This window comes from Rhamphochromis longiceps, linkage group LG15, assembly GCF_057381845.1.
Source record: "Rhamphochromis longiceps isolate RC_006_pf linkage group LG15, R_longiceps_female_GT1.1, whole genome shotgun sequence".
Lineage (NCBI taxonomy): Eukaryota > Metazoa > Chordata > Actinopteri > Cichliformes > Cichlidae > Rhamphochromis > Rhamphochromis longiceps.
The window spans coordinates 24,565,599-24,593,293 of NC_140571.1; the positions used below are offsets into that span (position 1 = coordinate 24,565,599).

The 27,695-nt window shown below is 39.9% G+C and overlaps 1 protein-coding gene across 1 annotated transcript in view; it reads right to left on the reverse strand.

Annotated features, from left to right (window-relative positions):
• aig1 (androgen-induced 1 (H. sapiens)) overlaps positions 1–27,338 on the reverse strand; it is a 28,792-nt gene extending 1,454 nt beyond the window's left edge. The window contains exons 1-5 of the mRNA XM_085382283.1: positions 27,028–27,338; positions 18,231–18,386; positions 14,332–14,433; positions 2,268–2,383; positions 1,800–1,966 (exon numbers count right to left, since the gene is read on the reverse strand). Coding sequence (XP_085238409.1) covers positions 1,800–1,966; positions 2,268–2,383; positions 14,332–14,433; positions 18,231–18,386; positions 27,028–27,168 — 682 coding nt within the window. The 5' untranslated portion in view covers positions 27,169–27,338. The remainder of the gene's footprint in view (positions 1–1,799; positions 1,967–2,267; positions 2,384–14,331; positions 14,434–18,230; positions 18,387–27,027) is intronic.
• Positions 27,339–27,695: the final 357 nt, after the last annotated feature.

Here is a 27,695-nt window from a genome sequence, read left to right on the forward strand (position 1 = left end):
CATCACTGAGGCATGTTTACAATGAGTTGCAATAATCTAATCAGAAGGAAATGAGGATATGGATAAGATGTTCGATTGCATTATTTGGAAGAACTGGTTTGACCTTTGCATTTGTAATCTGCGCACAGTGAGGCCGGACAAGACTTTTGATATACTGATTGAAACAGAGACGTTGACAGAAAAAATTGCACAGGTTTCTAGGAAATTGCTTCGGGTCAGTTATCAGGACACTTTCAATATAATTTTGACTCAGGTCCACCCACAGACCAGGCATGCCGCTAAGCCAGCAGTGTTGGTGGTGAAAGCAAGAAATCTGTCCACTGTTGTTTGGATTTAGAGTCCAAAGCTAGGGGGACTCAAAACTAACCTTTTAAATACTAAACACCACAACTGAGCTTCAGATAAACTAAGAGGATAATGAACCAGGTCATAGACACAGACTGTGACTCGCATTTTAGTTGTCAAAACATGAACTTTTTTGTAAAATTCTGTGTATTTGTTGCATAGTTTTTGCACTTTCAGTGCATCTGGAAAGTATTCACAGCACTTCACTTGTTCCATATTTTGTTATGTTACAGCCTTTATATTCAACTTTAAAATTATGCACATAACACCCCATCATTTGAAAGTGAAAAAAGGTAGCTTGAAGTTTTTGCAAATGTATTAAAAACAAAAACGTAACATACACATAAGTATTCAGAGTCTTTGCTTAATACTTTGTTGAAGCATGCTCTTTTTAAGTACGAAGCTAAAAGCTTGGAACACATATTTATGGGATGTTTCTCTCATACTTCCTTGCAGAACCTCACAAGCTCCACCAGGTTGGATGGGGTGTGTAGATTCAAGTCCTTATTTTGGTCGTGTGCTTAGAGTTGTTGTTGGAAGATGAATTTTCGCCCCAGTCCAAAGTCCAGAGTGCTCAGGAGCAGGTTACCATCAAGGATGTCTTTCTTTTTGCTCTACTCACATGTCCCTCGACCCCAACTAGCCTCCCAGTTCTTCATGATGACAAACTTCCCCACAGCATCATGGAGCCTCTACCATGCTTCACCAGGTGATAAGTGGTGCCTAGTTTTGTTTGTGTTTAAATTAATTTGCAAGAATTTCAAGGTAACTCTTTACATTTTGTCATTATGGGGTACTGTGTGTAGAACTTTGAGGTAAAAAATGAATTTAACTCATTTTGGATTAGGGCTGTAACACAGTCAAATGTGGACCAAGTGAAGTGCGATGAATCCTTACAGATGCACTGTAGAGAATGGAAAGAATCACTTACAGCAATGATGAGTGAAAATGACACTTGTTTTATTGCTAAAGAGCAGCGTGCAGCTACAGAGTCGCAGGTTCTGTCTTACGGCAACAATAAAAAGGTTTCCGCTCTTAAGCGTCTGTCCTTGTGTGTTTTCAGATCTCTGCTTGGAGCCTGATTTTGACTCTGTCGTCTCTGAGAAGCTTGTATCTAGTGACCGTTATTTTACAACGTTCGATTGGTTCTGAATCACATTTTATTCAACTTGAAAATAACAAAATAATTTCTTATTATTTCTTATTACTTCAAAAGGATGTTTTACGAATTTAGCCCTCGATGTGTGACAGCTGAAGGGATTTTTGAGACTCAAAATGTGGTTTTAGTGTCAGGGTTACAATTGGGTTATGGTTATGGTAGGTTTAGGGTCAGCATTAGGCATTCATTTTTGATGCTTAGGGTTAGGGTAAGTGGCTATGGAAAGCATTATGTCAATCAGATGTCCCCACAAGATATAAATGCCCAGTGTGTGTGTGTGTGTGCCTGTGTATACCTGTGTGTGGTTTCTCCCAGATGTAGCTGTTGAGGATTTCTCCGAGGACATAGAAGACACCAATTACTGCCACCATTGCACTGAAGAAGGCGACTCGAGCTACAGGTGCGATGCGCTCCAGCACCGGGTACACCCACACGCCCGTCACCTGGTGCACCCAACATGTCCTGAGCAAGCAGAAATATTGATGGGCTTTATTTTACACATCAGTTACTATACTGTAGTCCTTTGGCTTAAGTTGAACTAGAGGTAGACTGGATGCTACACTGACTATTAATGTATTCTGTGGCATAATAAAACCAGTAGATTTCACCGCAAAGCTAAACATACGGAATTGTTGTTTGATTACATACTGCACCTTTAATTCTCCCATACTGCTAAATGTCAAGGCACTTCACTTGTTACTTATTTAGGACGTGTGGTGTACGCGGCATTTATTGACTGCTGAGAAGAGTAAACATTCATTACCAGAGGATATATCCCACACCGAAGCAGCACACCGCCGCCAGACCCCACAACCTGCTGGGATACCGATGGTGGGTGGTCCGCATCTCGATGATGATGAAGGGAAGGACAGTGGTGTGCTGAGCGAAAGAGAGGGGAACAGATGAAGGTAAGGATAGCTTCAAAACAGTAAACATCTTTCTGGCATTCATTGAGAGGTTTCTCTTGAACTACCCAAAACCGACAAAAGCAAAAATGGGAATTAGGGAACTAATTGCCATTTTTGGCATATTGTACCCAATATTCATCGCAGCTACATCATGGACAAGGCTCAGTGCAGACTTAAATCGAAAGATGGTAAAGTGACTGCTGAAGCTAGTTAAATCTTTGAAAAAGAAGTGCTTTCCTTTTCAAAGATTATTTTATATTACTAAACCAAAGGCTTCCAGTTTCAAAAAGTCACAGTTACACAAAACATCGGGAAAAAAAGTTCACAAATCTTACAATCCTTACAGGACAAGAAGGTTACGGCTTAGTTTTAACCTTGAGGTGCTGAAGGCCACGGAAACACTAGCATGATAATTAACATGGCTGGAGTAGAGACTGAAGATTTTTAAGACTGAGATGATATCCTAAAAGTTTCATTTTCAAGTTAATTTAATTGAAAACGACTTCATTATATTTTTTTTGTTCGTACTGTGATTTAATTTTTTTACCAGCTTGATAAGGTTGAAGTCATAATGACGTGGATAAGAAAAAACGAAAGGATTTTAAAACGCTTTTTGATTGAAGCTTAAGTTCCTTTATTTAGAAACAACCACCTAATGGCCATTTGTGGTACTGCACATGAAAGCAGCCAAGCTATAAACAGCTAACACTTTATTATTATTGTCATCACCATTATTGGAAAAATCTCGATTATGAAGACAGAGCCATGACTCTATTCTGCTCTGTATTCCTTTATCCAACCAGCAAAACAAACAAGGAAATAACACACTATCCACCAGCGTTTAATTTTCTTTAATTGATTCATTTCTGCAGTCCCAGAAGTCCAGAAAAACTGGAATAAAATAAATAAAATAAGATCCCTGTACTCTTTTTACATTACATGTAACCCCAATTGTCACTGGTTTGGTCTGTTTTTAATTATTCATTCATCTCTAAATACAGAGTGTGTGTGTGTGTGTGTGTGTGTGTGTGTGTGTGTGTGTGTGTGTGTGTGTGTGTGTGTGTGTGTGTGTGTGTGTGTGTGTGTGTGTTCAGGCACCAGAGTTATCCATCTAAACACAAAAGTGCCATTTAATGGAGGTCACGACATGTGGTGCTATTTTCTCTGAAGCCATTTCTCACAAAAACACATGAGAATTGTCATTAATGTGACACACTCACAGCTGTTTGCACACGCACAAACACACACTTCCTGCATGCTTGTAACATCTGTCTTATTCATAATCCACCAAACATCACTAATTCAATCATTTCATCCCACTATTAAAGTCCACTAGTGTGCACTACTATCCAGCAGGGGGCACTCACACACATGCCTACAAACCAAAAATCAAGCATAATTGTCTCAGTAGAGTTTAAACCTCTTACTTCACTTGCTCTCAGAGGAGCACAGCTGTCGATCGGTGTGTGTGTGTGTTTGTGTGTGTGTGTGTGCGTGCCTAACCTGAGAAGTGTCAAACAGTTGAGCCTTTTAGTCTCCAGCAGTTGAGCTTGTCGGATTTGTTATGTTACAATGGGATGATGTTCCCAGACGGACAGCTGGGAGTGATGCTGTTTGTACGATGCTGTGGGCTACAGTGGATGTACACGCTGGTGCATTTCTCCTATAAGAATTCTTTATAAGGAAATTCATAAACAATAAATGCCTGCATCAATGTGAACAGCTAAAAATGGAGTACTGTAACTGTAATTCAATCAATTAGCTACACAATTATGCAACAGTATCCACGCTTCACTCAACAAAGTAACAGATTAGCGGCTCCTGTGCGAGTGACTCAGCGTATCTCAGCAGGTTCACTGTAGGAGATGATCTCTGCTGGTGTGTGAGAAAAGTCGCTGCAGTGACAGAAACTGAACGCTTTCAAGTGCCACCTTAGTTACTCATGCATAAAGTTCAGGTAAGCAGTAAATTATGAAGGATCCATATGGTTAAAAATAAGTAGCCTTAAAATGTAAATAATTTCTGCCATTTATGGTTTCCTCTTTATATTCACATGCCGCAAGGGCCAGAAGGTACGAATGCTAATGCGCACCACGTTCACCGTTTTATCATCAACATTCGACAACATCTTTGGCTTTGTAGGTGGGATCATTTTGTGCAGAAACAATCATATGAAATGCCATTTTTATGTGAGAACCTGAAGCGGAAAGATTGGTTTAACAGAGGAAGTTGATAACTTCTGCCATTATCTCAGATGGGTTTCAGACATGTCTGTGAAGGTTCTCAGTCATCCAGGTCATCGTAGTCAAAGGAGCTTGCAAAGAAAAGCGTCTGGACTTCTTTAAGTTGCTTAAGTTGCTTCAGCTAAGACAGAATGATCGGCTGAGTTTTTTGTAGTTTAGCCCTCTGCTCTACCTTGTGAGCTGTAAATGTCTCAAATAAATCAGTATATACATTTCGACACAGGAAAACAATAAGTGACCTTCAGATTACAGCAGAATTTCAGTGTTAAGTGTTCAGTATTAAACTTCTCATTGTCTGAGAGACAGGATGTGTATGTAGCATACATGCCAGTAAGTAACAACACTGCATCATTTACAGAAAACAATCTTTATCAGATCAATAAGTGGAGTGGCCCACACTGATTAGCATCACTTTCGTTTTTCCCAGCCTGATTAGCTGATCTTGTGGCTTTACAGCCAGACTGAAGAGCAGACAGAGCTAAGTGATGGCTGGTGCTGGATTTTTTTTACAGTTCATAAATACATTTCAAAACAACCACCTTACAAATAAACGAATGAATCTAAAAAGAAAAAAACAGCAAGGAAATCAGTAAGTGGTAATCTTTCCTTCAATCATCAACGGTAGCATGACTTTTGTGGCTTGCCAGGCTTTAATCAGATGCTTGCATAACACCAAATGATTATATAATAATGCAGCCAATATGCATAATTTCTAAAGTCCCTGAAAGCTACACAGGCTACAAACAAGTGACATACCCATACTCGCTGCAGCTTACAGCCTTCTGAAGAACCACAAAGTGCATTTGGACTAATGAGCTGATCACGATGATTATATATGTACACTACGGTGCAATACAAACATGTAGACTTTGTTTATCTCAGTCAATGCTTCTGAATGAAACTGGAGAAAATTGTCCAGTCTGGCCACAGTGCTATTAAGCAGTTTCAAGGTCTCTTGCTAGCTAACATGTGGTGCACGAACAATGAAACCGGATTCATTTCTAATCAAAGTCGCAAATTAAGTGGAGCGAAACGAGGGAAGCTTGCAAATAATAAAAAGAAAATTGAAAAATAACTCCTAAGTATGTCATTGCGTGTTTTCACAAGCTTACCATTAAATTAAAATATTTAAAATTTTAATCCATGTGACAGATTCTTTCATTTACTAAATATCGTGTTTAAAAGTGAATTTAAGCAGGACGCATGAGGCCCACTCACTGGCTGTGAATTCACCGGACAATGACCGCACCATTCTCTTATGTGTGCAGTTGGACATCACAAAGTCTTTGCGCTTGAGAATTAGCAGGCAAAAACAACAGATTATTCCCAATCTATCTACTGTATATATCCACAAATATCACACATGCACCTTCTTCAAAGAGGGTCAGAAAAGTTCAAGGCTGCTGTGCATGTCTTAAAATGGCTTTAGTTTCTGTGTCTGTAGGGAATCGGAAGGTTTTGACGTTCAGTTACAGTTTAGCAATTCTCAAACATTCTAAGTGGTTTTCACAGCAAATTAAAAATTTCTGAGTGTCTATTTGTGAACGCAGCACTGATCTGTACACTGACCGCGGTGTCAAAGCCTGACCTTGACTCCTTTTCAGGCTTCCCTTGAAGCACTCGGAAAGGTCAGCGTGGAGATGCCAAGAATGCACAAACTGAGTAACAATATAGCTCTGTCTCCTAGGGTCTTAAATTTTAGGTTTCTCCTCCTTCATTGTACTGTACACACAGACACACAAGCAAATGTCCTGACGCTGCATTTTTCCCCCGTGCGCCTCAGAGGAATTCCAGTCTCCCGGTCAAGTATAAGTTTAGTATCTGCTGAGAGGACGCGTAAATAATACTCCCTTTATTCCCTCTGTCCCTCTCGCTCTCTATTTTTGCTCCTGTGTCTCTTCCTTTGTTGTTCTCTCTCTCACCCTCTCTATGTCCATCTCCCCCCAGGAGGTTTGCGGTTACACTCCAGCAGCCAGCTTTCGGCCTCCGTGGAAAATCCCCCCTCGCCGGCAAACAGCAGTGGTGCGATCCTGTGGTCTGGGGCTAAAAATGGGACAAACCATCTCACACAGAAATACACAGCTGGGGGCCGGGTGGGGTCACATGACTGAGGGCAGCTTCGCGAGGTCAAACATCTTCCAGCGGCAACGAACCGCTGAAACTGACGCATCAGAAAAAAAAGCTTTACTGTGGGAAAGGATTTAAAAGGAAACCATCTGACTCGCAAGTTCGAAATTCACCAAAATCAAAAGAAAACATTTTATTCGAGAAACACTAACCATGCTATTGATTGGCTCTTGAGAAAGGTGCTACGGCTGAAATTATGACACTCAAGTGGTAGTTAGTATAACAAGTAGGCAACTTTGGTAATTTTTGCATCACTGCAATCATCAGTGGGTTTTAAATTAAACAATCAAGATGTGACTGAAGTGCAGACTTTCAGTTTTAATTCAAAGACTTAAAAAAGTATTACATTGACTGATTACAAATTACAGCCTTTTTTTTAGTCAGAGCAGTCCTCTGTTTTCAGAAGCTCAAAGGTAACTGAACAATTGATTGACAACCAGTATCATGACCAGTTGAGGCCTTTTTCCTTGTTATTCCAAGACAAATTAAGCAGACAAGAGATCTTGAGGTAAACTTGCACTTGGAAGCATTTCACAGGAACTGGAAATATTAGATCCAAAGAAGGAACGTCAGCTAAGCAACAGCAAATGCCTAGAAAATGTGGATGATTGCAGAATTCTGTCCATGGTTAAGGAAAACCCGCTTCCCAACAGCTGAACAATCCAAGAATATGGTGCACCTACCTCACTGGAGGTTTCATTCTCCAAGTCTACAATCAAGACATGCCTTCATGGATGGAAATACAGAGGTTTTACAACAAGGTGCAAACCACTGGCTACACCCAAAACAACAAGGTCAGATTAGACTTTGCCAGAAAACACTTAAAGAGCCTGCAAAGTACAGAGAAAAAAATCTTAGGATAAACCCACTAAGGGTTTATTGATGATGTGACTGCTGACAGAAGGAGCCGGATGAATTCTGAAATGAATATGTTTGGGTAACCTTGAAAAAATAAAATTCATGATTGCATTCATTGTATCCAGGGATACTGTGGTGGGTATTATTCTTTCAGAGTAACTGATGATGAAAGTATTAACTGGTTACAGCTCGTTTTACTAGCCGTGTCCACTTTAATCAGTTTAATTTTCCCATGTGTTTATTTAAATGTATGAGAAATATATGATTGGTGTATAAAATATTGAGTGAGTGCCATTCTAGACCAACACAACTTCTTAACTCTCCACAATAACATCAAATTGACTCTTTTATTAAGTTAAACTGACACTTTTCATATCTTTGCAAACTTTTGTAACCTGAAGAGAATTCAAAATAAACTTCAGTGGGTTTGGGGGGAAATATTTCCCTCCCTATAGTTACAGCTTTAGAGTTTAAGCAGTCAGAGGGAAGCAGCTGATGCAGAGCTCATTGCTTAGTCTTTTAACCCTGCACTGATAAAGGTTTTTAACTGAACTCAAGCTGAACTCTGAAAATCAAAAGATAAGTCTCCTGTTGACATTTTTCTCAGCTTTCCAACTAAAGGAGCTTATCATGTCACAGAGGGACAATCCAGTTACACTTTCTATCACTCATTGAAAACGTGTGTGAACTTGAATGATCCTGCGGCAACACTGCCAGTATTTAGCATGATGTTTTTCTTGGAATAAGTTGCATATTTAACACCAATATTAAAGTTTCTTTTAGCTATCTTCTACTTCTGAAGCCTACTCCAGAGTACTGATCTTTAATGAAGCCAAATGCCCAAAATGTTTTGATAAACTTAACTCTTTGCTTTATTGCATCAACTAAAGGTAAGTAAGACAAAAGAAGTGAAAGCCCTAAAAAATTACAGTATCTCAAGACATTTGCACAGTACTGCACCTTAAATAACTGTAATAGTAAAATTGGCAAAAACCTGCAGCCTAAGTAGCATTTTCAATTTCCCCAAATCAAAAACGATGCTTTCAGTTTGCTTGTTTTAATCAACCCACAATTCTTGCCTCCGAAATTAGTCAGTCTTGGATAATAAAACAGCAGCAGCTCACCTTCTCACTGTGGAGAAGCAATTTCTGATAATTTCCTCTCATTTGACATCACTGCAGCTCCACATGATATGTAAAAGGTAAAAATAGGTTTTCACATTGGCACAGCGAATGAGTCTGACGAGCACACACGGAGTGATAACGATGCAGGCTGAGCAGACAAGAGATGAAGGTTAAGTGTGGATGCTGAATGAGGCTTCTGTGCATGTGTGTGTTTGTGTGTGTGTGTACTGAAACTCCACAGCCAGAACCAGAAGAGCTTTAATAACAAAGCAATGACTGTGTGTGTGTGTGTGTGTGTGTGTGCGTGCGTGTGTACGTGCCATAAGTCAATGGTGTCAGACCCAGTGTGAGGCTATAATCCCCTGTTGCTAGGAGAAACCTTGTGGTGTGTGTGTGTGTGTTTGCCTTTATAAACTGCAAGATTAACAGAAAAAGAAAACACACACACTATCAATCTGCTGGTTTTGCTACACTTATGAACACACTGCTTTGGCCACCATGGAGAAGCCTGACCCTCTGTGGGGCTGGGACACTTCTGTTTTAAGTATACAAGGATATAAATATAAATAAATGATGGTCAGTGTTTTTGTTGTTATTTGTGTAGTTTTCCTAGACACCAACACTAAGCACAATGATGGAACAGGATCCCATCCTTGTACTTATATTCTCCACATTTCCTGAATTTCTTTCAGCTTCGGTGTGCGAGCCTCTGCTGTGTGCCGCTGTCATTTACAGCCATGCTCTTTGGAAGCCTTTCTCTCACTCTTGACTACCATGTCTCACAGTGTGCGCTTCTTATTAGAGTTTTATATCTTTTAAGAGTTCTTAATTATCTTTATCTTATTTTATTTTCATTTAGTTTCCAAAGTTGTTTTGCTTGTTTCACTTTGTCTTCTGTTGTTAAGAAATGCACAGTAAGACAATAATAAAAACACTAGACACAGTCAAGCAGGCTGTAAAACCTATAAAAAAGACCTCTGAATTGTTACTTTCAGTGTAAAGAAATGTCTGAAATGTCTTGAGAAAAAAAAGGCAATTTTAATAATACCTCTCACTTTATCAACATTATAAAGAAACAAACCTCTCTTTTAAATGGTGAGTAAGAAGGAATTTTTCTTTTATTAAACTGAATATTAACAATAAAACAAATTAATTTTCTTGCAGTTAATGGTTCATCAGCTTCTCTGGTATATGAAGTTAATTCTTACCTCCTCTTACACATAATGCAGAACCAAGCCAGTCCACATCCAGGGCTTAAAAAATGTATCTAAGATGCTGGTTTTACATAAAATACATGAACATCCCTTTAGTAAAAGGACTGATTTATTAGAGCCCACCTAATGTAGCATACTTAAGACTGATACTGATGCTAATATTCAGTGATTCTGATATATCGGGTGATATTTTTTTACTTTCATACAACGTTGCAATGTCAACACTCTAAGCATGGCCGAAGGGTGTAAAATACAGAAATCAACAGACAGATCAACAAACAGCTAATATCAGGCGATAATATCAGTCAGCTGATAAATCTTTTTTTAAAAGCAAGAGGGCTTTTTTTTTTCTTTCTTTTTTGATTTCCTCTCATGCAGTTGCTTTTATTTTCTTGCATCTTAAAAATGGAAAAATGAGAGTTTGAGCTGCACTTATAAATGGGTCAAGATTGACATTAAAATAAAATTTAAGTTGCAAAAACTGCGCCTTAACTAAATTAACGAGTGAAATCAACAGTAAAAAGGAGGACAAGCTGCAAAACACCAAAGTCCAAAAGGGTGGCGTACCACAGTCTCAGGGCCCCGTCACGGGATGAGAACCAAGTAAAACTAAGATGAAAAGAAAATGAATCTACGAGTTAAAGAAACAAAGAGCACCACATTCGAAACAGGAAATGAACCGTGGTCTCCTGGCTGATAAACCTGTCCCTGATACTGCCACCAATTATCCACCCCACTTTGCACAGCACTGCTAAAATAGCAGAGAACATTAGTTATTCTATTACTGCAAGTTTAGCAAAAGCATCCCAAGCACGGTTAATCTGAATCAAACAACAGGGCAAAATAAGTCTCTTACTCATTTCTGTACCCCACCCATCCCCCTTGTGCAGTCAACTGAGGGGAAACATACTTAACTTTAATCCCAAACCCAAGCCTGCAAATGACAAAAGAAAGCAATCTGCAATCTGTGTGTATAAACTCATTGCATAATGAGCATTAGCAAACAGCGGATAAATCACGACAGTTCAGTTACGAGCCTGCAGGCAATCTTCTTTTTGTTAACTTCCAATTAGCTTCTAGCTGTGAGAGTCAGACACATTATTACAATATCATGTCTCCTCTTTCTCCCTCGGTCAACATCACTCAACCCTTCCCTCCTCCAATGGGAACGGCCATATGGTTGCCGTGGTAGCCCAGATAAACAAACAACAGTGATACCATGGAATACCGCAAAATATTTACAACCACACTTGGACTCACACACACACACATACAAAAGACTCCTCACGTTTTCTGTGTCTAAGGGACACGCATGCACGAAGGCTTTGGTAGTGCTCTGGTTGTTTTGGTCTTTGGCGATGGCACCATAGCAACAATTCTATTACATCAACTCCTGGAGTATGATACATCAAACTACACACACACACACACACACACACACACCATCTTTGTCTTTTTCATTTCAGCAGGCGTTAACGGGAACGATCACCTCACACGCCTCTGTGGATCACTTTCTGGCTGCAGGAAGTTTCATGAGGTTTTGCATATCACAGACAGAGTTCTGGAAAATTTTCCGATTATCACTCACAACACACACAGCTGACAGCACTATCAGCCAGGAGGTGTGGTGTGCTGGTCGTTGTCTAAACATGAGATTAAACCTGCTTCCTCTAGATGACAAATCAAAGCGACCCGCCGCTCGCTCTATTCAAATTTAGAGGTTCACCAGCACCAGTGTTCTCCACTGATAAGATTTATCAAGGTTTATGGAGTTATGATCCACTGACATGACTAATAACCCAAGGAGGACCAGCTTTACATGTCCTGCCATACAGAAACCTAATATGGCGATTCATCAATCAATACAACTGTTTAGTGCCACTTCTTCCACAGCAGGCTGAGGAGAGGGTTTCTCAAACATCCTCCAGGTTCCCATGACAGTCCTGAGGCAAATGCATGCCAGGGGAAAGATGTATGAGTCCTGCACTTGATGTGCTCACCCAAAGTGCCTGATACTGTGCAAAAAATATAAAAACTTTTAGACATTGCCTGTCTCTGCTTTACATTTTACGTCTTTGAACATCTATTATTCTACACAGAGGTCCTCAATTTAGTTAAAAGTTCTTTAGCCCTGACTTGAGACAAATGGGATCACATTTTTAACCATTTTATTTTCTTAACTTGGGGACAAATTCTCCCTCTCAGCTTCAAATCAGATGAGTCTAGAACTTGTAATGTCTTTTTGTAAAAGTGCACAATACTAGACAGAGACACAGCCTGTCGGTGTGGAGTTTTCACACTTTCCTGAAGTCTGTGTGGGTTCTCAGGCTTCCACAGTCCCAAGACAAGCTTGTTAGGTTAATTTGTGAATGTAAATCAGCCACATGTGTGGATGTAAGCATGTAGCTGTCTCTCTGTGTTAGCCCTGTGACCACCAAACCACGTGTACACCCCACCTTTCACTCTATGAGAGCTGCCATAGGCTTCAGTGACCCCTATGAACAACATAGACCAGGGCTGCCCAATCCCGGTCCTCGAGAGCTACTATCCTGCAGCTTTTAGATGCATCCCTACTCCAACACAGCTGAATCACATGGTTTGATTACCTCTTCAGCATGCCATCGTGTTTGGCAAAGGCCTGATAACAAGCCATTCATTTGATTCGGGTGTGTGGGAACAAGGATGCATCTAAAAGCTGCAGGACGGTAGCTCTCGAGGACCGAGATTGGGCACCCCTGACATAGACTGAAAGAAATCTTAATGGTTCAAATTAAGTCCCAAAAGCTGCAGTTCCTCTAATGACCACTAGAGGCTGGCTCAAAAATGTATGTCAATCCCCACAGACACTCATGTTAAAAAAGCTAATGTAACTGCAGAAATAAACATGTTTAACGGTTTTGGTCTTTAGAGATTGGTCAGATGTTGCACCAACTCACTCATTTAAAACGTTTGGATTATTAGCGACGTGGTTCACCAGCTGCATCAGCTACTTCTAATAACTCAACTGGACCCCTTAATGAAGTTATAACTTTGATGTGCAGTTTGCGGTTAGTCTACACAGTGCATCCATACAGTTTATACACACAGCTTGCTGATCAGGCTTCTACCACTCGCTGATGCTCATGGTTAATTCTGGCTCCAGGATGCTAATGGCTAAGCTTTAGGCTATTATTTCAGCTCTAGAAAAGGGGAGGACTCTAGTTCCCAAACATGAAATGGTTTTACTGGTCTGCTCAGATATGTTCCACAATCTTTTCTGCTCAACAGATGTATCACCAGCTTGGGTGAATACTGAGTATGCATCAGTACCAAACCTTCCATTAAAGTTATATAAAGCCTATCAGCATATTGGGGATACCCTTCTCATTTCTCACTTCTCCCTCACAAGGGAAAACACCTATTTCAGAGCAGGGCGGGCAGATGGTGGTTTCAAAATATGTGCTGACAAAAGTGTAAAGAAGACAGGAAACCTTTTTTTGAATGGTAATTATCTTTCACTCGGTGCGCCGTGTCAAAATAAATCACATTCCTAAAATGCACATTTTGAGGTCTTTTATTTCATCCAACTCTAAACTCCCACTATCATCTGAAAATCCTACACCTGAAAGCCTAAAAAGGAAAGATTAAACTTACATGTTCCTCGCGTTCTTCTTTGATGTATTATGAGGTTAGATAAAGCCGTTACAATACAAATGGTTGAATCCCAGAAAAGCTGAATAATTGGTCCCAACATCCCAGACTCATGTTGAAAAAGTTTGTGAGGAAAAGCTGCTCTGGCTAACTGCATGTTGATGTGCTCAAGACTGAGTAAATACCCTTCATACAGAAGAAGCTACGAAGAAAAAAAAATGTGTTTCTATGGGTATGTGTCCAAATAATTTTACAGTTAATTTGAAGCACTCAACTCTAATTTGGACTACTCCAGGCCAGGAGAATGATTCTTATCATGGAAAAATATGGAAATACGTTACCTTTAATTCATGTGTGGATGAAAGGAATGGCTTCTTGTATTACACTGGTGAAACTAACTTATATCAGCAGATAGCAGCAGAATTTAAAAGCTGCCTTCAGTGACTTTTTTTAATTATTAATTTGAGCAATTCTTTGTTTCTTTAATCATTCAGTGTTCATTATTATTTATCTAAAGTTGAGAAGAAGAGGAAAATTTCCTTCTTTCCATTTCTTTCAGACCTTGATGATTGCTTTATATTAATCCAATGAATTTAAATACATTTACTGCATCTCATCACTTTCCTTCACCATCTACCTCTACAGCTCTGCCTTATGTGTTGTAATCTCAGTAAGTCGTATGATCAGTTGAACCACAACATCTGTAGAGAAAATCCAACTCACCATGCCGTGGTTGAGCCACTGAGGAATGAAGTTGTCCAGTAATTTGGGGTAGACCAGTTCTCTGTCATACAGGTAGAGGCTCCAGAAAGTAAACACCACAAACTGGAGAGAGAGAGACACGCACACAGAAAAAACCCCAAAAAGTTAGCAACTAAAGTGCAACACACTTTATGGAAAAGACATCAGTGCCAGATAAGTGGACAAAAACAGTGACTTTTAGCATGCAGCACAACGTTTCTGAACTAGTCCTGCCTACACAACGTCTGCTCTGTTGTCAGGTCAGTGATGAGAAACATTCCTCATATCCACCACTTACATTTCATTACACTCTATCAGTGGTTATTTAATATGTTGACGGTACCCCACTGGGACTATTTACCTTGGAAAATGCAGTTAAGCGTTACAGAGACAGCCAATTCAATGTTTGTGACATGCTACACGAGTAAAAAAGTCAGCAGAAAGTGAAATCTCAGTATAATTTAATAAAAACAGACAATAGAGAATCGTTCAGGAGGCAAACTCCAGCACTAACAAATGAAATCAATGTGCAAATGCAGTTCCTCTAATGGCCACTTGAGGCAACAGCAAGTCAATGACCATGAACCTCTTGGTTCAAATAACAGTTTTTCAGTTGTTTTTTTTTTTAATTAAATTATTTTAACAAATATTATTGCTTGTTGTGAGGTACAGACTATCGAAGGATTGTGTGCTGTATTTTTGGTGAGTGAAAATTTAGTACTTGCTAGCACTAACTAGCAGATATGTGTACTGCACCTGAACAGTTTATGATTCAGCTTGTAACCCTCTCAACCCAATTTGATCTTTTCTGGCTTCAAAAACTAAAATGGCAGCAGTCTGGGAGTCTGGAACTGAGTCTGGGAACCAATAGGTGACAGCATCCATCTTTTGGATACAGTCTGTTAAAATACAATATGCTTAAGATATGTATGTTGTTTATCTAATTTTTAATTTAACATGTGGATGTAATAATTTAACATGTGCATGCATGTTGACTACTTACATCTTTTAGTTCTTAGGCAGTGAAAACCTGGCCCCTGGCACATGCATTAGGCTACACTCTACTTTTTACCTACTGTTAGAGATACATATACACTGTCCTCATTTATCCATTGGGTAAAGAAGGACATTGGAGGGAGACACATGAGGGTCATCTGTGATACCTTCTGCATGCCTTCTGTAAACCAAAAACTTCCCAATGATACATGCAGCTATTGCAGCAATCAGATTTCCCACATGACCTGAACCCACCATAAGCTGACCAGCTTCCAGTCTAATGTATCTTCACGGTTTGGATCAAGGCCAGTCCAGGTTCTGTAAGACGAGGGTGGAATTACCTGACAGGCATCTGCGTTCCAGTTCGAGGCATCTGAACCAACCAACCTCTTTTTATACCGTGACTGGCATGTTCTCTGTTTCAACAGGCCAGTGGTGGCGGGAAACAATGCGTGCACTTTGTCCCCTGTGGGGCACCCACAATTTTCCACCACACCATACCGCGTGCAAATGCCTGCAATATATGCACACTCCACACTCACGCATATATGCAATGCACAAATAGAGCTATAGCAACATATGCAGGAATGCACACACTTCCTTTACCAGACGGGCAAAGTTTGAGACATTACCTGTGGTAATGTAGTAGCTGCACCTGTTGTGCTGTATGTAACCTAAACTGTGAGACCAATTCACACGCACCAGTTAACAGCTTCTACAGGTGTGTGTGTGTGTGTGTGTGTGTGTGTGTGTGTGTGTGTGTGTGTGTGTGTGTGTGTGTGTGTGTGTGTGTGTGTGTGTGCCAATAGAGCCAGGAACTATTGGGTTATTTAGGTTTAGAGATCAACTGTGTTTGACACTAGTGTCTGGTAGTCTATAGCATGAATATTTATGATCTTGTGCCAGTGATCTAACAGCCAGGACACAGTAATAGTCAGGTAGCCACACAAATTCTCCAGTATGCCAGCTGTGGGGCACGTTGCCTAGTAAAATCTTGAATAAAAGTGTGTGTGTTAAGCAAAAGACTGCCAGCCTTGCAAAAAAAATGGATTAGACAGAGGTCAAAGTCTGGCTGTCTGGATGATTCGTCAGTGCTTTCTCTGTTCTGTTCATTCACAGCAGGATTGAAAAAGATGAAGCACATCATACCATTACACCCATTTTTTTAACCTCAGTAAATTTTCACATCCAGTTAATCTATGTTCTTTCTCTTTACACAAACTCTCACAAAAGGAGTTCACCCAGGTATGTGAATGTAGCCAAAGTATATCTGGTGACTCTTTTCAGCATTTTTTTCCATCTAACTGAGTGAGCAATCGCAGCTGTTGATCTTCTTTCACTTTTACTTTTAAGTTGCTGCTAACCAGCCGGGACCCTTTTCATCTCATGTTTCCCTACTAACACGCTGACCATCCATAGTTGCGGCAGAGCAAAAATTAGCTTTTTAAGAGATGATTTTATTTATTAATAGAAAAAAGCCATCTAAACCTGCCTGACTCTGAGTGAAAAAATAATTCCCATCTAAACCTAATAAGTGATCGTGCCAGCTTTGGTAGCAAGAACCGCAATCAAGCATTTGTGATAACTGAAAATGAGTCTTTCGCATTGCTGTGGACTGATATCAGCCCCCTGTTCTTTGCAGAATTCTTTTAATTCAGCCACATTGGGGGGTTTTCAATCATGCCATTTAAGATAACTTAAATTAATACTTTAACTAGGCCACTCCAAAACCTTCTTTTATCGAACCATTCACAAGTGGACGTGCTGGTGTTTTTTCAGGTCATTGTTGTGCTGCACAACCCAACTGAGCTCGAGCCTCAGGCATGAACTGATGGCTGGACATTCTCCTTCAGGATTTTTCTGGTAGCAAAGCAGCCTCAGACCACAACACTATAATCACCGACTATCAGTACGATATTTTTTCTGTGAAATACGGCGTTAGTTTTATCCCAGGTGTAATTACTTTTTCTACACAGGATCAGGTGTGTTTGCACAGCTTTTTTCCCTTAATAAATAAAATCATCATTTAAAAAATGCATTTTGTATTTATTTTTTTAATGATTTGAAACATGAAAAACAAATATTAAAAATACTAAGAAATCACTCAGGGGGAAATTGGTTTTATTCTCCTATTTCCTAGTTGTTTCCTTTTAGTATGGCTTATTCTCGTTTGCCTTTTTTTTCTCTTTTTACCTTTTATTTCTTTTTAGAATGTCGATATTATATATTTTGTTTTGTTTTTAGGTTGCTTTTAAGGTCTAGCCAGGGATTATGGATGAAAAATTAGCCTACGGCATTTACAGCAATGTTTAATAATGAACATTGTCCCTGTTACAAATAAACAAATTAAATAAAAAAAGTTAAAAACAATAATTGTTGGCACCAGACAGTGTTTAGATATCACATTGTAAACTGTAGACCTTTGTGCTTTGCAGTGTGATCGTTTGCAGATACCTGGTGTAATGAGATTTTATAGTTCTGATGTTTTTAAATAGTTTATTGTTGTTGTTATGTGAACTATCAAGGTCAAAGGCTCTCGGGCTAACCCAACCATGCGCCAAATCAGAAAAAAAGCTCAATTTAAAGCATCATTCCCAGACATTAATCACCCCATGAGGTGAGACTGAAAATGTCAGACAATTTTTATGCGGTTGACATTAACAATTTCCATGATTACAGGTTGGTAGGACACTGCCACCACCCTCAGGAGTGGAAGAAAAATAAGGGCAAGAGAGGCGTTAAGAAAAGGGGAGCATGGCGGAGAGTTGATTATACTAAAAATGGATTACTCCGGCCTTCAGTTCCTGCAAGGCAAGCCCATCCATTCCCGAGCTATTGTGTGTTTGCCTGTGTACGTGCTTGCCTATGTGCATTAATCCTCTCACCGCTCCGACAGGGAAGGCCAGGACGGCCATCATCCAGTCTCGCAGGCCAATCAGCTTTCTCAGCTGCCGCTCCTGCTCCCTGCTGTCGCCTCCCTTAGTCAGCAGACTGGACACATCGATCAGGACACACAATCCGAAAAACACCGCCTGGATCACCTGCAGAGAGGAACAGGGGGAGTTCAGCGAGCTCTTTGGCAGCACAAACACTTTCTCACAACAAAGAGATGAAGAGAGGAGGAGAAAAAGAGCTTAGACGGTAGATTTTTTAGAAGAAAGAAGAAGAGCCAAAGAGAACAGACTGCAGACAATCGTTAACTCTTTCACTGCTCACTTCTCCAGTCAAATTCAATAAAAGTGGTTGAAAGAAAAAAAACAGGCTGTGCCCAGGCACATAGTTACAAACCACTCACCTGAAACTGTCATGAACCAGAGCAACAACACAATCGTTATCTGCTATAACTACAGAGTTTCAAACCTCCTCTGGCATTAACATCAGTACAAACGCTGTATGCTGGGAGCTTCTTGGCATTGGTTTCTATGCCTGTAGGGGTAATCTGCGGGCGGGCCAGTGTTTTTGTCCTTATCATTTATGTTTCAAATTAATTCAACTTTATTTATACAAATCACAACAACAGTTGCTTCAAGGCACTTTCCATTATAAGGTAAAGACCCTGCAATAATACAGAGAACACTCCAACAGATCAGATCACCCCCTATGAGCAAGCACTTGGTAACAGTGGGAAAGAAAAACTCCCTTTTAACAGGAAGAAACCTCCACCAGAACCAGGCTCAGGAAAGGTTGGCCATCTGCCACAACTGATTGTGGATTAGGGGAAGAAGACAGGATAAAGACACGCTGTGGAAGAGAGCCAGAGATGAATAATAACGAATGATTAAATGCAGAGAGGCGTATAAACACATAATGCTTGTTTACCAGTTCAGCTGCCGATTAGCTCTTCAGCTAAAAGGGCTACGACAGCTACCATGTTAAGTGTAACAGTTTCTCCCATAGACTTCTATTAAGAGTTATTTGAGTGCTATATCTCTATCATTTTAGTAGTTCTGGCTTAAGTTTGCTTCCAGCAACCAACAAAAGCCCACAAATATTCTCTTAGCAGTTAGGATTGGGTTTAGTAAAGAGCAGCTGTTGGTATTAGCTAGTTCAAAGAAACTGGCACCGTGTTGAAAAACTTTGTATGAAGTTCCTTTAAAAGGGGTCACCACAGTGGGCAGCATTTATCTGCCAAAAATGTGGAAATCCCTTGAGTTTGTTGGCAGATCAAAAAGTGAAATAAATTTTATTGACTGAACAGACATTCTGTGTTCTAGTAGCTGCATTTCCAGCAGCGTAAAAGCAACTTAGCAGCTGATTAAAATTAGTTATACCTTATATACATTTTCTGCATCGCTAAATGAACACATGCACATTCCCCTACCAACGTGACACACAGTTTGCGCTTCATTTAGTCAGTGTGGCACAGTTTAACAGCTTGTAAGTGTAAAGCACAGAATCTGTAACGTACTGTAATGTACTTAAAAACTGAACGATTTTAAAGTGAAACTCAGAACAAGCCTAACCAGTTTGTTCAGCAGAGGTCGCCATGGTGATTTACACAGTTAAAAACACACACGAAACTCTGCCTTAAAGCTCAACAATGCTCGCAAAGCCATTCATTTTGCTTCATAGTACAACTTCAGAGGGCACTCTGGAACTTCACTGTTGGCGTTACTCGTGTTTGGAAAACCACAAACACAACAAGCAGCTGATAGAGTTGGGCTGAGCGCAAATGAAGAATCCGCGATTTGCTGTGAAAGTGAAGATTATTAAGATTAATGAAGTCTTTTTAAAAAACTGCACTGTGATATCATCCTAACAAGGACTGATATAGAAGTACATTAAAAAAAACTGTTAAAAAATATGTTTCGATATGAGTCTGAGAAAAAAAATGTCAGGAAAGATATTGGTTTTTATTAGTACTTTAATTACTAAATATCATTGTTGTTTTTTAAAAGCCTACATTGGTCAGTCTCTATCATAGGTTCACAGCTCTGGCTGTGAGCACGGAAGCTCCATCCACCTGCTGCTCAAACCTTCTACTTGTGAGGGACAGCCTATCACAAGAGTGTTTGCAGAGAAACAGGCAAAGGGGGAGGAGCTAAAACAGCTAGGACAACTAAGGGTCATTTTTAATCAAACCTACTCTTGTGTCCAAGAATAAAAACATGGAGCTGGAATCCAACATTATAGGTCCACTTTAAATAACTTAAAGTTTCAGTGGGTTTTGCTCTTTTCTTTCTAAACTTAATTCAGAAATCCAGTGAACAAAAATAATTTGCTGCCTGCAAAAGGGAGGAGGGATATTTCCAATTCATGCCCATCACTTAGCAACAGTGCTCTCAGGCTTGAAACACTTAAATGCCAAAGACATCCTGCACAGTTCCTGTGTTAAACAGAACCTTACTTAAAAGGCATTATAGTGTAGTTACTGTATATCGAGCAAAGAAAATGGTAAATATACATGACAATAGGCCATGCCGTAATAAGATGCAAAGACCCCGAAGAGCTTTCCTTTAAGCAGGTACAGTGAAGAAACTAGCAGCTATAACTGGCTATTATTGTCGCTGATTACCTAAAACATATAGAAAACAGTTGGAACAATCTCTAAGGGCACTGCTGCATGAATCCCTGAGAGCAAAATTGAGCTTAACAGCTCTCAAACTGACTTCTGGAGTGTTTGTCCAACATGAAAGAATCATCCAACAGCAGGAAACACTGTGACCTGCGTGCAAAAACGATTCCTCACGAGATGCACAATATTTCAATAAAACCACACGTGGCTTCTTTCAACATGCACCAAAAATACTTCACACTTCAAATGCTCGATTTCAATAGAATCTCCATTAAGTGGGCTGTGGTGAAGGAGAAAACCAGCTCTGTATATTTTACCCATCTTTGCGTAAGGAAACACTTTCAACATGTTCGCAATGATGGATGTGACCTTCGCTTCCAGAGGAAGATGGAGAGGAGGCACAGACTACCTCTCCTCTCCTCAAACCTCCCTCTGAGACTATTAGGTATCGCCCGGTGTGATGATGGCTGGTCATTAGAGGCATTTTGGCTTTAAAACGTAGTTATGGGTGCTTCGGTATATACACGATTCTGCTGGTGAATACTGGCATTTTACAGCGGGCAGCTTAAATAAATGTGTGTGTCTACTCACTGAAATATGTGTGGACAGCAAATATAAATCTTAGACAGCTAGCATGTCTAAAGCAGCATGCCTGCTACATAAATAATAGGTTTCCATGAGAACTATGAGCAGCAACAGCACACTCACAGGCACGCACACAAGAAATTCTGAAATGGACCTAAAACTCAAGCCCTCGTTTCCGTATCAATACTGCATCAATTTTGAGGCTTTTGTGTTCCTTGTGAGAAACTGATACACACAAACGCTGGAGCCAGATGTTGCAGTGCAGTGTGTTTCCTGGCTGCTGGTGTGTACAGGTCTTTAATGGTACAGTTAACTGGGGGAAGAGGGCTAATGTGGAAAATATGACACAGCTATTTCCCATGCTCACAAAGACACAGGTATGCTCTTCAGAGATTATTTTGCCTTTAAAAGGGCCTAAACTAAAGTTTATTCATGCCAAATTGATCAATCCCACAGATTTATAAATATGTAGGTATGTGTATAAATAAGGATTATTATTATTGTTATTATTACTACTACAAGTAGAAAATTAGAAATCCACTTACCGATAGGCCAGACAAACCTGTTTCAGCTGAGCGGCTATAACTGGTGACAGGCCAATCAGTCACAGACATATTCAGTTCTGAGCAAATTTAATTAGCATGTGCTGCTGCCTGACGCGCACCTTATCAAAAAACGTAGCTATAGAAACGTGGCGTGCTGATTTGTGCAAAGATATTTCTTCAGAGGAACAACATGTGATATGTAACGGGTCATGATTACATCTGGCATCTTCGTAATGCTAATGCACTAACTGGTAATCAGCGAGCGCAGCCATCTGCTGTTTTTGTTTTTATAGCTCTGCTGATCCACGTGTACACTCAGATGGTTCGGGCAAATTGTGTTGCAGCAATTTGAAGGTACACTTCTGAACTCCCCCCCCAACATGTGCCTGTATTTGAAGTACAGAAAGAGACGCCATGCATTACAGAAACCTTACCACCGACTAGTATTTTAGAGGCTAAACTGCAGAGCACTGTAGGCACGTAACATGTCTAACATGTCACATCAACTTGGATATACTGTAGCTATTATTTAATTTAAAGAAATGTTGAATATTCTGTTAGGAAACTTCCTTGAATGAGAACGACAAAAGGTCCCCTAACCTGCTGATAACTGCAACATGTTTTTTATAATGATTATTTAAAGAGAAGTTTTATATAAAACAATTATTGTAAAGTCTAATGTATTCTAATCCTGACATGTTGTAGAGCCTGCAAGGTGTCCTTATATTGGCTTTCGAGAGATAATGTGCCTATTTTAGAAACGTCCAAAGTCTGCATTAGTAGGTTGGAGGGGTGGAGGTGACATTTTTCCCCCCCCGAGTTATCACCCAGGACACACCTTTGTCTTTTGCACTTTGCTTCTTTTTTTCACCTCACCTTGTACATTAATGAGCCATCGCAGCCAGGGATAAGAATATGGCTAGTGGCCAAAATCGATTACATTTGTAAAAACTGTGAAGCACAATCAGTGGAACATGAGCATTTTTATATATGATATGTGTTGTTGTTTTACTTTTCTTTAACAATGGATGTCAACCAGTGAATGAACAAACGCATCGACATCCCAGCCGCATTTAGATAACGACAGCAAGAACTCAAACGGTGCACGCAAAACAAGAAATGTCAGCTAGCTTCCTCTACAAACACAAACATTGCAGAAAGAAGACAACCACTGGCTGGATATTTCTCTAAAATTGGTTAGCTTTTTATAGCGACTTCACACCAACTTTAAAGCGTGCTTGTGAATGACTGCCTAACAGAACCGGCCTCTAACAGAAGTCCCTCTTTGTGAGTGCATGTGTGAGCGCATTGTTCGGGATGAATGGGAGCTGTGTGTGTCTGCAGTTTTGTGCCTCTCGTTGCAGCATAATTTCCTTAATTTAATAACACTTGAGAATCAAGAAAACTGATTGTGAACACTAATGTTTGGCCTGTTGCTGCCTCTCAGCTGATATGTTAAGCAGCTTTTACAAGTACAGTAAAGAGCGCCGAGACAAAATGCCCGTTGTGCACATTTTATGGCCTCACAGCGACACATGTGCTGCAACTATTGAAGGAAATACGCGGTGTACTTTAGCCCAAGCACTTCATTTTGCGTTGCAGCACAAAGTAAATATTACCAGTGCAAAAACTTCAGCTTCCGTCATTGCAGCCCTCAGGTTTTAGTAATCAATTGCTTTGTTCGACTGGCAGCAACTATAATAAACTATATAAAGTATAAACTATATAAAGTATGTTATCAGTAATTAACAATATATTCAGAATAAGAAGTTTGATAACAATAAACTCATCTAACAGAGACAAAGACAATTTTAAAGCACAAGAAAACAAACACAATATCGCTCTGTCAGCAGTCACCACACAAATGAAAACTCAGCTGACACGATTTACTGATCTCTATAGGAGAACTGATTTTATTAGAGTCACTACTGTAAGTAAATAATGGCTGATGATTAACCTCTGGCAACTCTCATGACGTCTGGCTACCAACGCAATGCTGCGCTTTGTATCATAAAACTAATCAGATATCTTTCTAGATATTTAGGCACAAGGTAATCACAGGTAAATATCATATCGTATATGTGCAACGCAGTACAGCCCCGTTTAGAAAGCATAAAGGCAGCAAAAAGAAGCATGAGCGCTTCCTTGTTGATGAATCACAAAAACTTGGAAACTAAAGTGAGTGAGAAGAAAACAAAAGATTTTAATGCAAAAAAAAAAAAAAGAATTAGGGCTGTTATTACATCAGGCTTTCAATGCAAGAATAAACCACAGAATTCACTTCAATGACATTATTGCACCATCTAAAAAAACGTTTTAATTAGATCTTACTTTTTTTGTTTATATCTCTGTGTTTGTTAATGTGTGTTCTGCACATTTTTAGCAAATAAAATACAAATATGTTTAGCAATGTGACAAGACAACAACTGCACAAATGGATGCAAAAAGAGCACATGCACTGAATGGACAGTGAGACGTTATGATACACCATGTAAGTGTACAAGAATAAAATCTACACGGGCTGCTACTTCAATCATGAAACTGATCAATGATCAGCTGATCGGCTTTTCTGTAGCGAGTCCGTCTCTCTTGTTTGTTTTTGGCCCACTTTGCACCAGAAAGAGGAAACCAGCGGTTGAACAACAGCAGCACGTTTAAGCTTGATAAGCTGTTTTTAGAATTTATTTAATATTACTTTGTACACCAGGATCTTTTCCTACGCAGCTGATGGCTGGTAACTGTGCAGGGGCGGATCTAGCAAAGTTTAGCCAGGGGGGCCAATAAGGCATTAACAGGGAAAAGGGGGCACAAAGACATACTTTTCTTTCTTATTCTCATTTAAAATGTCTAGCTTTTAATAAATAATTATCTGAATCTTACACCCAAAGTTTTAATCTGATGAAAAATGTATAGAAGTCCATTACTGTATATAGTAACTGTTAAGTCTAATATACCCTAGTAAGCTATAGTATTTTTTCCTTTGGGAAGGTACCATCTGTGAATTCTGCAATTCTGTTGAAGAAAGATGTTGAATCTATTTAATTATTCTTGAAAAATAATTGATTTCTGTGCATTTTGTTTCCACACTGCATCAAATTAAAGTTGATTACGTCGATTAAGCATCATGAGGTGGGGGGTGGGGGGGTTCCCCTATTTTTATTTTTTTTTGCTGGGAGTTTTAGAACCCTATTGGTTAGGTTGTTTACTCTTTAAAATACCAGAATAGGAAGGATGGAGTAAGTTTAACTTTATTAGATTGATCAGTATTGCTGAACTATGAAATATTTTGGGTGCAGTATATTTTTTGCATACAGGTACAACAGAATGGCTTTAGTATTTGTTTGTTTTTTGTAACTTGAGTATGAACTTATACAAAAAGCAGCAAGATATTAAAAAACATTTTTAGTGATTAAAAACACTATATCGGATTCATATCGGTATCGGCAGATATCCAAATTTATGATATCGGTATCGGACATAAAAAAGTGGTATCGTACCATCTCTAGTTTTAACATTATGTGTCTTTAGCCCCTGAGAGGTCACTCTTAAGCACTTAAACATATTTCCTTTGCTGTTAACACAGAATTTATATCATTGGGTCAAGCTTCTTCTTGATTTTGATTGGCCACTGAGAAAACAGGGACACTGAGCACTGAAAAAATTCTGTGCATTGAGCTTTGCAGGTGATTGCAGGCACTTATCTTCTATTCAGACACTGTACAGGAGTTTTTGTGTTTTGTCTGGGCCTGATCCTGTGTGATGATCTACACCTGATGAGGGGTGGATAAAGGTATCAGTCTTTATGTTGTGGCTTTTGAGTCCGGTCACAACGATTACTACCTAAATCCAGGTTATATCATTACTGTTTACTGGGGTCACACAGAAATCTAAATGTTTTCCTGTAGCCTTCTATGCAACCAGAAGACTTTGTGCAACAACAACAGACACCTTCTGCTGGTTTAAGCCACTTTCTCCAAACTACATCTGTCTTGTATGATGTCTGTAAAGTGGAGAACTAATTTATAAGTTAAAACAAGCAAAATTTGTTCACAAGCAGGACCTACAGATAACTTATGCATATTTTCACCATCATATTTTTATTCCCTTTTGCTATTAGCGTGAGTGTGCACGATGATCAACATCATCAACCCGAAATGCCTTAACCGGCACTTTATAAAGGCCACCAGGAGTTGACCCTAGTGCTGTGCGAAACAACTCCGAGATTATGGGAAGTCTATGCGAAAGCATCCCTCGGTGTCCTTGCTCCATGACCTCGGTAAGCACTTTGGCAGATAGCTTCAAGTTTCACTGAATAAAACATCAAGTCTATTTTATAGAAATCATTTCATTCTGCAAGTCAGAAAAGAGAATTTTCCAGAACGTGTTCTTGAGAAGGTGATTAGAGTCTGATCTAGCCCAACAGTGCAAGCATCCCAGTGGCTATGTCCATCTTTTATATATATAGTCTATGGTCTAAAATGGACTTGAGTGTAAATCCCACTTTCTTAGTACAGATATGTTCTGGGCTGCAGCTTGTTTCAAACTTCTTTAAAACACATAAGAAATAACTGAGAAATTGATTGACAGTTTATTACCGATTTTTTTTTTCTTGTCCAACAATCAGCGAGCACTAAAAATCCCACATCCCTGTCATTTCTGAGCCTCTCAGTCCTTCGTCATCATTTTTCTGACACTTCCCAACTGCAAGCTTTCACAAGGTTCGGTGCACCCGCGGCGCGCTCCCGAAAGGGGAAGCCTTTATGACGGGAGAGCTTTCTGCCCCACAACGCACCTCAGCACCTAACCACGTTGCGAGCTTCAAACGCGACTGCAGACAAGTGAAACTCCGTGTAATTTACCCCTCCCTCTGCCACTGCCGACGAATCATCGAGTCAAACAAAGAGCGCAAGGAGGCGGAATTTAAATGTGATCGCAGCGCCACGCGCGCACTCTCTCCAGCGCGTGCATCGCCTCGAGCTGCGCGGTAACTTCACCGGGGTGTTTAGGGTTGAGATCAGATTAGACGTGAAATCTCACCAGGTCGATGAAGGTGAGAAACTTCCAGCTGCCTCCGTAGGTCTGGTGTGCCGGCATGTCTAAGGCTTTGTAGTGGCACAGGATGGAGAAATAAGACAGCAGGATGGCGACCCGGAGAACCTGCGAGGGGATCAGCGCCATGATGCTCGCTTTGCACCTGTATCTGTTTGTCCGTCTACCTGCCTGCGCTTTTTTTCACCTCCCTAATGTCTCTATGTGTCCGTATTTTTACTTGGTTTAACCTGCCTGCCTGTCCGTGCTTTTCCTGCCCCCCTACTGTCTGTGTACTGCTTCCGTGTTATGGTGATGATGAAAGGGGGAGGAGTGTAATCTCCACAGTCCGTGCAGTTATAGCGGGACTTACAGTATGTTGCTGTTTTCTTAAGGAACACGTAGCTTGAAGAATATTAGAATAAAGCACACTAGGACAATAAAAAAACACATCAAAGCTTAGTTTAGTTTAAATCCAAAATAAAATTGTAATTAAATAAAAATCAATCTGCACTTAGAGATACAAATGACCCAAAGGTTCGGGTACTGTGCATTCATTCAGCTGGTGGTGCAGAAAATGTTGATGAAACTAGTGGGAATAAAGCCAGTAGAACAGTAAACGCATACCAAGAATACCTGTTTAATCAATAAGTGAATGAATAATTTCACTTTGATAT